This window comes from Muntiacus reevesi, chromosome 4 (assembly GCF_963930625.1).
Source record: "Muntiacus reevesi chromosome 4, mMunRee1.1, whole genome shotgun sequence".
NCBI classification, from domain to species: domain Eukaryota; kingdom Metazoa; phylum Chordata; class Mammalia; order Artiodactyla; family Cervidae; genus Muntiacus; species Muntiacus reevesi.
In genome coordinates, this window is record NC_089252.1 from 123,418,306 (window position 1) to 123,430,466 (window position 12,161).

At 46.1% G+C, this 12,161-nt stretch overlaps 1 protein-coding gene across 1 annotated transcript; it reads right to left on the reverse strand.

The window, feature by feature from the left end:
- Window positions 1–638: 638 nt before the first annotated feature.
- PHLDA1 (pleckstrin homology like domain family A member 1) lies at window positions 639–6,820 on the reverse strand. The gene is made up of 2 exons (XM_065934110.1): window positions 5,658–6,820; window positions 639–5,261 (listed from the first exon to the last, which is right to left on the reverse strand). The coding sequence occupies exon 1, from the start codon at window positions 6,803–6,805 to the stop codon at window positions 5,684–5,686; it is 1,122 nt and encodes a 373-aa protein (XP_065790182.1). The 5' UTR covers window positions 6,806–6,820; the 3' UTR covers window positions 639–5,261; window positions 5,658–5,683.
- Between the last annotated feature and the right edge of the window lie 5,341 nt (window positions 6,821–12,161).

Consider the following 12,161-nt stretch of genomic DNA (forward strand, 5'->3'; position numbering starts at 1 on the left):
TAAAGAACTGGGTCTCTTTTCTGGTCTCAGTACAAAACAGCAAGTTTGTAGATACCACTTTGAGAGACAATTCTCTTAGAGTCAAAGCTTCACCTTGGCAAGGGACCCAGGAGGACTCAAATTTCTCTGGGACTCCAGAAGGAATGGCCGCCAAGCTAACTCACTAAGGACCCTTACTTATCCTCCAGGCACTATAGGAACATTGCAACTCATACCCATTAGCACTCAAAAGGCAAAAATTATCTCACCAAACAATCTGAGTGAACATCTGCATCCTATATTCAAAATGCCCAGCCAACCTCAAAACACGGTCTTTTTCAGGGACTTCCCTGGTGGTCCAATGGCTAAGCCTCCACATCCCCAGTGCAAGGGGCCTGGTGCTCGATCCCTGAGCAGAGAACTAGATCCCCCACGCTGCAACTAAGATTTTGTAAGGCACAACTAAAGATCTAGCGCGTCGCAACTAAGATCTGGCACAGTCAAATAAATCAATAACAGTATTTTTTTAAAAGGTATTTTTCTTCCCCAAATCATCATGGCCTTTACAGTGGCCAAGCCCTTTAGAACATTCTTCTTCCCACAAGAACATGCAGTGTATGTGACAGGTGAACAAGGCCTTCAAAAAGTCCACAGGTCAGTCACCTCTATAGATACTTTATTTGAAATGGAATGCATTTTGAAAATATGAACCATGAATCACAACTCTCCAACATCACTTAAAAGACATATTTACACAAATTATGACCATTTCCTTAAGTTCACAAATGCGATAGTTTGTAAAGCACTTGGTTCATGGTGATGCTTGCATACTCTGAAACTTTAACCAGAAGGCTGATAGGGGAAGGTAACAGACAATTATTTATCTTTCTTCTCAAAATAAATACAAATGACAGAGAAGGACAACCTGTTGTTAAAAATCTGCTTCCCCACCACCCACCCAGCTGATCACTGGGAGGCCAGCTTCAAAACAGGTAGGAGTTTTTATGTAGCTGTTTCTAATGGTCCAGAGCCCACTTGCCTCCCGCATCGCAGAATAACACCCTTTTCCAAGAAACCCTGTTGGATGCTACGCTCCATTTGGCAGATAACCTGTCAACAAAGTCACATCACTTTGTCATCCAATCTTAAGTAAGTCCAGGTTGGCCGTTCAGCAATGAAGATCAAAATTCACCCTTTACATTGTCAAGAATTTAGAAAAATAAAACCCAACCAATGCAATTCTACAATGAATACCCCTAAGTGGCTTTAGGTAAATAGTGCATTTCTCTTTAAAAAATCGTTGACGGATTCAATATTGAGCTCTATAATTTCCAAAGTTAAATTTTATTCTACTGAAGCATTTTATTGGTAAAACAAAGCCAGTTAATCTGACATTTATTTTTTAAAAAAAGGAAAAGAGGCTCTTGGGCCCATCCTCAACCTATGAAACTGTATTTTCTGCAAGATTGCCCCAGTTTCATTCAGGTCTTAGATCTCTCTTGTAAACCTGCCACTGAACACGGTGGTGTAAACACTTGGAGCCCAATTAAAACCAATTCACTTTTCTGGGGGACAGAAAATTAGTGATGTGTTTGAACTCATACACTGGCAACAAACTCATAGAGTGTCAGCTTTAAATGAGAAATTTTTAATAGTATTTGGCAAAAGAGAGTTAAAACAGGCCTCTCAGCTTAAGCCAGACTTCCTAACAATGTTTAGGTGTTAAAAGGAACTCTTTTTTTTTTTTAATACTTTTTTGGCCGCATATTGGGACATGTGGGATGTTAGTTCCCTGACCAGGGATTGAACTTCCGCCCCTTGCACTGGAAGCTCAGTCTCAACCACTGGGCCACCCGGGAAGTCCCAAAGAGGAACTCTTCTCAGCAACAAGTTGGGTTTCATTTTGCTTTTGTTTTGGAGAAGGAAATGGCAACTCACTTCAATATCCTTGGCTGGAGAATTCCAAGGACAGAGGAACCCTAGTGGGCTCCAGTCCATGGTGTCGCAGAGTCGGACACAGCCGAGTGACTTGCTTTTTACTTTCGCTTCTATGAAAAAAAAATGTGAAACCAAATTATGAAGTTGGTTTGATTTCTAACATGATGAGAGAACCGCCCTCCCTCTATGAGGGAAATGTTCATTTTGAAAGGGCCCTTTATATCCGCTTTCTCTCTGACCTCAGCACTCCGGGCATACGCAGATCTGTGTAGCTCTCCACTAAGAAAGTATGTCCAAGGAATGTCATGATGCATGGCCTGTCCCAGCTTGAGTCGTCCTCAGGGAATGGCACGAAGCAACCAAAGGAAGCACTCTGTGAGGCCAGAGCAGCTGTCTCCTGGGTTCTGGGAACTTAGATAGCTTTTCCTTCTTTCATTCATTTGTCCCAACAAATATTACTGAGCTCACCGAGTAAGAGGCTTCGTGCCAACACAAGTTCAAAGACAAGAAGTTGTTTCCAAAAGGAACATTCCTTTTAATTTCCCAACTTCTGACATTTTATGTTTATCTAAGAGGTAGGTTTTCTATTGGACCTATCCTTTCCTTCCATTTCTTGGGTCGAAAGAAGTATCTTTATCTTCCTCCATGAAGGTGATTTGCCAGGCCTCAGAAAACCCTTTCAGATGTGTGTGCTCAGTCCCTCTTTGTGAGCCCCTAGACTAAAGCCCACCAGGCCCCTCTGTCCATGGATTCCCCAGGCAAGAAAACTGGAGTGGGTTGCCACGCCCTCCTCCAGGGGATCTTCCAGACCCAGTGACTCTTGCATCTCCTGCATTGGCAGGCGGACTCTTTACCACTGCGCCACCTGGGAAGATCCTAGGGTATCCAGAATACCCTAGGTGGTTTGTATTGTTTTCTTAGAGATGATACAAAGCCACCGACACATTCAATAATTTGCACCTATTATTTTGTGTTAAGTACACTTGTTTGTTTCTTTGTTGTTCTGGAATAATTAAGCCATAATAAGTCTTGGTTATATAATAAAAACCACCCTATTATACTCTCCCTTCTCACTTCTGAGTTTTCACAGTTACTAAGAAGGATTCAAACTAGAGAGTCACTAGGAGAGTCAACTCAGTCATAGCAGAGCAAGGCCTGAGGGCTATGGAAAGATAAGACAAGGAACCATGATCCTGATGGCTACATTATGAGCCAGAGCCATTGTGAGAAAGAAAAACTTCCAGCAGCCAGGAGGGAGCCTGGGCGTCCTTTTGTAAGCTAACAACATGTAGGTACTTTTAAAAGGCCTACCTGAATCTTAATTTTATAAGTATTTGCTATAGATTTAAATTTTTTTATAGCACAAGAATTTGAAAAAAAAAAAAATCCTTTCATCTGAGAAAAAAGCTGTGGTTTAATGGGGTCATATGATCCGCATTTATTAAAATGAGAGTACAATGGGGTATTATTAAAAAGCACAGCAGTAGTTTCAAAGAAATCAAACCAAACTTTACTTAAGAACTCTTTGAGATCTGCTCTCTGAGCTGCCCATCATATATATATATACATATTTTTTTTCCCCCTGCAACTGCAACTTCGCCTTGAAGTGGGAGCCCACATAAGTTCTGCTTGCCCCTTGGTTGAATTTTATTTTTCACCACTTCTTTGGATCTCAAATTTTCATCATTTAAATATCACACTGAGAAGCAATTTGACCTTCAAACTCCTTTTTAGATGGAGGGAGAATAAAGGTGCCTCTAGCATGAAATTCTATTTTCACTTCCTGACTATAGAACTTAGCAGTGGCCTAAGGCTGACCATTCCAATTTAGAAGCCGGAAAAATCCTGATCAAGACTACGTGAAAACGAAAATGGAAAACAGAGCTGTTAGTAAACCCATGAAAGATAGGAAGTGATTTTCAGCCCCAAGAGGATTTGGTAGCATCTATGGCTCTTTTTTAAACTGAAGTAGCATCTGCACTTGTGGATTTTGACCATCCTTTTCATTTCACACAGAAGAGGGTTTGTTCTACCTTTAAAAGCACATCCTCTTCCCCCAACCGTCCCAACCCCCGGACTCCTGAAAGTTGCTGCTAAAACAAGACTAGGTTGTTTTCTTACTGCAAATCCAGTGTTTATCCAGTCCTTCCTTTTTCAATTTCTGAGTTTAGTTAACCTAACAACAAAACATATAACCCTTGGATTTCTCACTGAGCGATAAAGAGCAAAACATTGGTGTCTCTGGTCAACATTCTCAGAATGAAAACAAAAAGCTATGACTCCCAGTCCTTTGAAACATTTAGAAATTGTATTTTAAACTATGAGATTCTAGAATATGCTTCTAGAACAAAGTAGAAGAAAGGCCAGGAAATGCAGTTCACATCAAGTGTGCCAAGCTCTTGAAGAAGGGTAATTTCTACTGTGGATAAGAGCACAAATGTTCTCTCAAACAACTGGAATAAGTCTTTACCCCCACTACCCGTTTTTTGAAATGAAACATCTAATGCATTCATACTCTGAAATCATAGAAGACTCATTATTAAATCTTCACACAAAGACAATCTAAGCAAGGCTTTTCCTACAGCAGACCAAGTTCTCCTGTCTATTCAGGATACGGTCATCTTGCCATCAACTGGGTTATGTATTAAATATTTTGAATTAGATATCATTACTACTGATTTCCTTTTAGAAAAAAGCAATTAGATTTTTATAATTACACCATTCTGAACATTTAACTTCTTTAAAAGTTCTACACAAAATACATGTCTAAGGAGAAAAAAATTAAAAAAAAAAAACAAAACAGAACGAAAACCCCACATAATGTCACAGAGTTTAATTTCAACCACCTGGTATAACAATGAAGTGTCAGACCTTCTGAAAATGCCCTAGGAATAATGAATAAATTCTTGTGTTCCTCTGTACCGCCTTTTTTCTTTCTTCTTTCCCAAGACTACAACTTACTAAGGATAGGTTTTCGAAAATAAAGTTTCTTTTCTGGAAAATGGCCTACATTCAGAAATGTCTCAGAACAAGCATAAAAAAAAAAAAAAAACACAACTAATAAATAACGAGTCAAAATACATTAAAATAAAATTACAGTACATCATCCCTCCTAGAAGGTCCACCATACTGGAAGATCCTCTCAAAGGTTCATAAATAAAGCCTTCTGGACTCAAAATCTTTCCTGCATTGTGAAGAAGAGTATGCAGAAAATAAGTGGAATCACGAGTTATCAGTCGGGTTCTGTTCAAACTACTTGATTTGGTGCGCGGCAGGGAGACTTGTTCTCGATCCAGTGAAGACAACAGAAAGGTGCTCGTCCCGCTTCCTCAAGTCCCCAAAACCTGGAAAGGAATGACACGAACGGAAGTGAGAAGCTCGGACTCCTACCAGACCCAGCTCTCTTGGCGCCCGTCCCGCGGACAAAGGAGCTCAGACGAACACGGGGGTCGCTCCCTCGAGCGCCCAGCCAGTCCCGCGGCGCCGAGAGCGCCAGGAGACGGCCGGCGGCGCGCACCCCGGACACGGGCGGGCCGGCGGGGCGGGCCCCTTCCTGTCCAGCGCGCATCCCTCAGCCTGCCCTCCCCGCCGGCCTCTGCGGGCTGCAGCCTGGGCCCTTCTCTCCACCTCCCGGGAACCTAGCTTCACTTCTCCCTTTCCCGCCCGAGAGCCGAAGCCGTGAGCAGGCTTCCTGCTCCTGACACCCCCAGACCCGCTCCCCGGACCCGCGCCGACCTTACCGCGTCCGGGCCGGGTGCTGCCCTCTTCAGGCCGAGTTGGAGGTGCTGCGGAGGAGCCGGTGGCCGTGCGCCTGCGAGAGCGGCGGTGGGTGCGCGTGCGGGTGCGGGTGCGGGTGCGAATGCGGGTATGGATGAAGCGGCTGCGGCTGCGGCTTCGGCTGGGGTTTGGGCTGGGGCTGCGGCTGGGCTTGGGACGGAGGCTGCGGCTGGGCTTGGCTTTGGGGCTGAAGCGGCTGCGGCTGCGGAGGCTGTTGCTGGACCAAGTGCTGTTGCTTCTGCCGCGTGGACTTGACCGCCAGGATGGCCTGGCGATTCTTGTACTGCACCATCTGCAACGTGATCTCCGCGTTCCAGCCCTGGTCCTGCGGGCACCGAAAGTCGATCTCCTTGCCCTCAGCCATCACCACCGTGAAGTACATGTACTTGCCCTTGCGCTCCACGCAGTCCACGGTCTTCATGTTGGAAAAGTGCAATTCCTTGAGCTTGACCGGCGGCTCGAGGCCGGCCACGGCGGGGCCTCCGGGTTGGGACGGCTCGACCGACCCCTGCCCGGGCTGTTGCTGCTGCTGCTGGTGGTGTTGCAGCTGTTTGGGCGGGATGAGCAGCAGCCCCTCCTCGGTGAGGATGCAGCACTTTTTCTTCCAGAGCTGCAGCAGCCCGTCGCTGCGCTTCTCCAACACCCCCTCCTTCAGCGCCTTGCAGCCGCTGCTCTCCAACATCCTCCCGGCATAGAGGGCGCCGCCGCTCGGCTCGGCGTCTCCACTTCCAGCCGCCCGGGTCGGGGGCAGCAGCAGCAGCCGCGCGCCGTCCTCGCCCCAACGGCTCCCGCGGCCTCCTGGCCGGAGCGCGCAGAGGAGGCTAACGCGCAGAAAGCAGAGCGGCGGCGGCGGCGGCGGCTCGGGGTCCGGGCAGCAGGGCAGCCGCGTCCTGATGCGCCACAAGGTCCCGGAGCTGCGAGCCGCCGGGCCTCTGCCGTCCTCTTGCGAGCGCTCACTGAAGGGCACTGGCCGGGCCCCCTCGCGGCGCTTTTGAATGGGCCATACCCCCCACCCCCGAGTGACACCCAGCGGAAAAGGCGGCTCCTGGCGCCCGCGCTGCGGGGGAAAGCCCAGCTCGGAGAGGCGCTCTGCCGCCGGCGCGCGCCTCATTCACTTGGGGCCTTTCCAAAGCCGGCCGCGTCCACGCCCCCCGCGGCCCTCGCTCCGCCTCCCGCCGCCCACTCGCTTCCGCGCTCCTTCCCCAGGCTGGCGGCCGGGACACGAGCCCCGGAAACGCGTCTCCTCCGCCCGGGACCGCGGCCGAGGGCGCCCCGACTGCCGGGCGGAGAATGCCGACACGCAGAGGGCGCCGAGAGGCCATCCCCAGCCGTCGCGCCTCTCCGCCCGGCGGGGCTCTCCGCGAACAGCCTCCAGTGGGCATGGGACCGCCCAAGTGGGCGCAGCTGCCAGACTGCCGGGCACGCCAGGCGGACCCTCTGCGCTCCGGAACTAGCCCTGGGGGTTCGCGCTGGGCTCCGAAACCTCGCAGAGCCCGATCCAGGCCTGGGCCAGCGAGGAACTGGGGCTGAGGTTCGCAAACCGCGGAGTCCCGCGCCCCGTGCCTCCCCCAGACCCCACGTGGACATCTTAGTGCACAGAGGGCGACAGGACACGGTGTCTTTACACTCACGTTCGCTCATGGCCACTACCCAGCTCTTCTTAGAGAGCGCGATTGTTAGAGCAACCGTCTGTCCCTTTTGGAGTGGATAAGAGGAAGGGGGCCCCACTGGAAATTCCATGACATCTCGCCTTCCTTTTTTCGAGCCTGGAGCGCAGGCACTCCTTATCTTACGTGACACACGCCCTCGGGCTCCCTCTAGACCCATCCGTACAGCCTGCAGTATCTCCCAACAGTAACTGCAAATTGGGGTAACATCCGGTTCTGATATCCCGCACTTTAACCTCCAAACGGCAGGTTGGCCTCCGCGGACCCGTCTCTGCAAACGCCCAACAGGTCATATCTCTCCTAATCTCATTTATCTGTAACCCCGGGGAAGGTCATTCTGTGCTCGCCCCTAGCTCCCTCCTACTCCATTTAAGCAATTTCTATAGAAATTCTGGGAAACAAAGCAGGTTAAAGAGCATAAACCGAAACCAAACCTCTTACGGAAATGTATTAGAGAATCCCAACTATATACCCACCCTGAAAAATATGAAGAATTACATAAAAGAAAGAAATGAGGGGTGGACAAATCAGAGTTGGCCAGGGTAACAGGAAAGGCTGCTACTTGTGTTCAAGAAGGAAGAAAAGAGAGCTGAGTTCATCTGTAGTGTCTGTCATCTGGCTGGAACAAAGAATTCAAGGGGGAAGAAGTGACAGATGAGCTTGGAGAGCCCCGCAAGAGTCAAATTCTTTCTGTGTCATGCTTAAGAAATTCGAGGTTCATCCCAAGGTAATCGAGAACAAAGGATAAGTTAATCACGGGAGGGTCCTGAATCTTGATAAAAGGAACAATGTTTCAGCACAGAAAACAATTCCAGCAGAGTCTTCAGACCCACTGAACTGCACTTAGCTGTTCTCAGGGCCTTCACATGGTTGACAGATGAGCAGTCTTGGAAGGAGAAAGGCGATTAAAATCATGTAAAAATCTCTAGTAAGGTTACATTAAAACAATTCTGTATAACAATGACAAACACTACACCTGATATCTCAGTTTTTCCCCTGCCATTGTAGGACAAGTGAGCATTCCAACGAATTTCCACATGACCAGCTTTTCCTCTTTTTAACAGAATGCCATTCTTCAGCTCCTTTAGAAAGGATGCTTCCTTTAAATGTGCGATTCAGAGTCTCTGAGGCAGGTGTAGCGGGGAAAGACATTTCATATGGAAAAATTATATAATACAAAATTGACTGGCTAAAAGTAAGACATATTTTGGCAGCCCAAGCCATTTTCTTAAGAGAAACTTAATGTTTTCGTGTTATCTAACCTGCAGTTTATTTATTTATTTTTTTTAAAGTGAAGTTGTTCAGTCGTGTCCAACTCTGTGACCCCATGGACTGTAGCCTACCAGGCTCCTCCATTCATGGGATTTTCCAGGCAAGAATACTGGAGTGGGTTGCCATCTCCTTCTCCAAGGGATCTTCCCAACCCAGGGATCAAACCCGGGTCTCCTGCATCGCAGACAGACGCTTTACCATCTGAGCCACCAGGGGTGCATCAAATGCATTCTATTTCAATTACTTAAAAATGTCTAACCAAACTGCGTAATTTTCAAAAGCACTAGAGACTTTAAAACTCAGAATTTCCAGTTGGCTATTTGATAACTCAGTGAACAATTTGGAAGTAGTTTGCCTTCTCCAACCACGTGCGCGTGTGCTCAGTCGTGGCTGCAGTCTCTGCAACCCCATGGACCAGGCTCCTCTATGGGATTCTCCAGGCAAGAATTCTGGAGTGGGTTGCCATTTCCTCTGCAAGGGATTTAACCTGTGTCTCTTGCATTGGCAGGCATGTTCTTTACTGCTGTGCCACTTGGGAAGCTTTCCAACCACACAGTGCAACTGATAATTGGAAATCTCAGTAACATGATACAGAGATCTTGATTAACTTCACTCAGTTTCACCAGTCATCACCAACTCATAAAAATGAACATATTACCATTTTTAAAGACAACTTATTTCACAGAAAATGAATAACAGGAAATAATTGTCCCCTTTCCCCTCCCTCACAACTTCAGGTGTAGATAATGAAAACCTACAAATGCCACTTAAAAATTACTGAAGTTTAGAAAGCTAAGTCAGTCATTGCTCTGGTAAAGAAGTCTAAACGGCCAAGTCACAACGGATATTACAGTCAAATGCATCAAGTGTTCTATCAGCAGCATCTGACAGAGCTGGTCACCCTCTGCCCTAGAAAACAGCTCTTCACTGGCTTCAGGGACATCACTCAGCTTTCTCTTTCTCTCCCTCGTCACATGATCTGTCTCCTCCATAGCTTCCTCCTCTTCCCGGTCTTTTACTATGGCTACCCCGAAGCTCAGCATGTGGTTCTACACCCACTCCCATGTTGATCTCATCCAGTCTTATTCTCAATAACATCTGTATGCCCAAGACTCCCAGATTATATCCAACTGCTTGTTACCAAAGAATAAAACAAAAAAATATCGCCAAAGTTAACAACAACAACAACAAAAATGGCAACACCCTGGGCAAGGGAACACATACTGGTGAAGACTACTGGTGAGTAGTTAGAGGGAAAAGTCTGAGGGGATTATTGGTCATAGAAGGCAGAGTTCCTAGAGCTTTTGCTAAAAAAATAAGATAGTGTGCTGGATAGGATGGAGTCCATAGGCTTATATACAATTGGCTTGATTGTCCATAGGCTTGTATATTAATCATAATTCCTAGACAGAATCAGTTCAGTAAGGGTCTGGAGTCATTTAAAGTTCGTGGTTTTGTTTTTTTTTTTTTCTTTTTTTTTAAGTTCGTGGTTTTTTAAGAGACTTCGCTGGTTAGTATACCTGCAGTGAAAAATCCCCTTCAGTTTTTATATATTCCAGGCCATGGTTACTGTAAATTGAATTTTTCCTTTTTCCCTCTACTATTGGGTGCCTAACAGAGACCTCAAATATGTGCATATCTACTCCTCCTGACCTGTTCCACCTACCTACAGTCCCTTCTCGGTACACAGCAATTCTATCTGTACAGCTGCTCAAGCCAAACCCCATGGAGTGGTGCTGCCCTTAAACCAAACTGAGAAGCCCTGAGCTTTGAAGAACCAATACTCCACATCTATCCGGAACTCATATTCACACTAGACTACGCTCCAGGTACTCAGGATTCCAAACCCCCTGTCGAAATGACCTCGGCGATTTCTATCACTGTTGTGTGCACTGGTGTGTGAGGGAAGTGGACAGATTTCGAGCATGCAGGCTAAGGTGTTCACACAAATGTGCATGAGGCCCCCCGTCATACAAATCAGAGGCAGGGATGGGAGAAGGAAGGCGTGGCACAGGCAGAGGACCAGGTTGCTTGTAAGGAAGGTTCTGGCACAGGACTTTTAATGATCTGAAATTCAAACCTGGCCTTCTACATATACTTATGAAGGTGTATTGGCAAAACGGTAGCATGGGACATATTTTCAGTGAACAAAACTTTAGATATCTTAAATCACTGGTGTCTCCATTGCACTCTTACCCCAGGACGGCAAGTGTTTAGAAGCATGCCTGCCTTGCGTGAACCTTTGACTCGCTTTCCTGTACTCAATCCACAAGTTCAGTCAAGAAATCCCATTAGTTATGCCTTCAATTTACATCATTATTGTTCATCTCTCTCTGCTTCATTCACCCTGATCGCCTCTCCCCTGAACTACCACCATGGCCTCCTAACTTGCCTCCCTGATTCTACCCTTGCTGTTTTATCCTCTATATTATAATCTCTAAGTCATCCCAATCACTTTCTTCATCTTTGCTCAAATGTCATTTCAATGAAGACTTTCATAATCACTCTAAAACTGCAACCACGAATTTCCCTTAATTTTCCTCATAGCATGTATCAGTATTACCTCCTAACATAATGAATAATTTATAATGCCTACTGCTTTTTTTTGTTCCCATTCCTAGACAATGTAAGCTCAAGAGGGCAAAGATCATTGTTCTGATGTATCCTGATCACCTAACACATTTCTTGACACAGCAATTCAACACATGTAGAAATTTAAAGTTGACACAAAAGCCCATATCTGTCATAAAAAGAATATCAATGTCTTCAAATACTTGACAGATTTTCATAATGCATCCTATTTAAAGTTGTCAAACTGTAAGAAAACTTTATGAAAGGAACTTCTAAAACCTGCCATACTAATACATGTATTTGGTATTAGTTTAAAAAACAGATTTACTATTATACATGGTAAGCCTCTCTGAACTTTTTCTGTAAATAATTTTTCTTATTTTTTGGCTGCACAGTGTGGCATGCAGGATCTTCATCCCCCAAACAGGGATGGAACCTACACCCCCTGCAGTGTAAACAGAGGTTTAAGCACTGGACCACCAGAAGTCCCTGGAGAATTTCATGGACAGAGGAGCCGGTGGGTTACGGTCCATGAGGTTACAGAGTCGAACACAACAGAGTGACTAACGCTGTGGTTTTTTTAATAATCTACAAATGCTATCTAAAATAGGTCCTACAAACCTTTTACCGAGCAACATGCAACTTAATACTGAGAGGTATTTACATATCATACTATTGCTTGCTTTTTTTTTTTTAAGCCGCTTAGTCATGTCCGACTTTGTGACCCCATGAACTGTAGCCCACCAGGCTCCTCTGTCCACAGAATTCCCCAGGCAAGAATATTGGAGCGGGTAGCCGTTCCCTTCTCCAGTAGATCTTCCTAACCCAGAGATCGACCCCAGGCCTCCCGCATTGCAGATGGATTCCTTACCATCTGAGCCACCAGGGAAGCCCATTGTTTGCTAGTAAGAATAATTAAAAAAAAAAAAAAAAAAAAAAAAAAAAAAACCACACATA

Bases quoted from the DNA above. Each gene is read 5' to 3' on its own strand.
- PHLDA1 (XM_065934110.1), bottom strand. From the start codon at position 6,805: ATGAGGCGCGCGCCGGCGGCAGAGCGCCTCTCCGAGCTGGGCTTTCCC.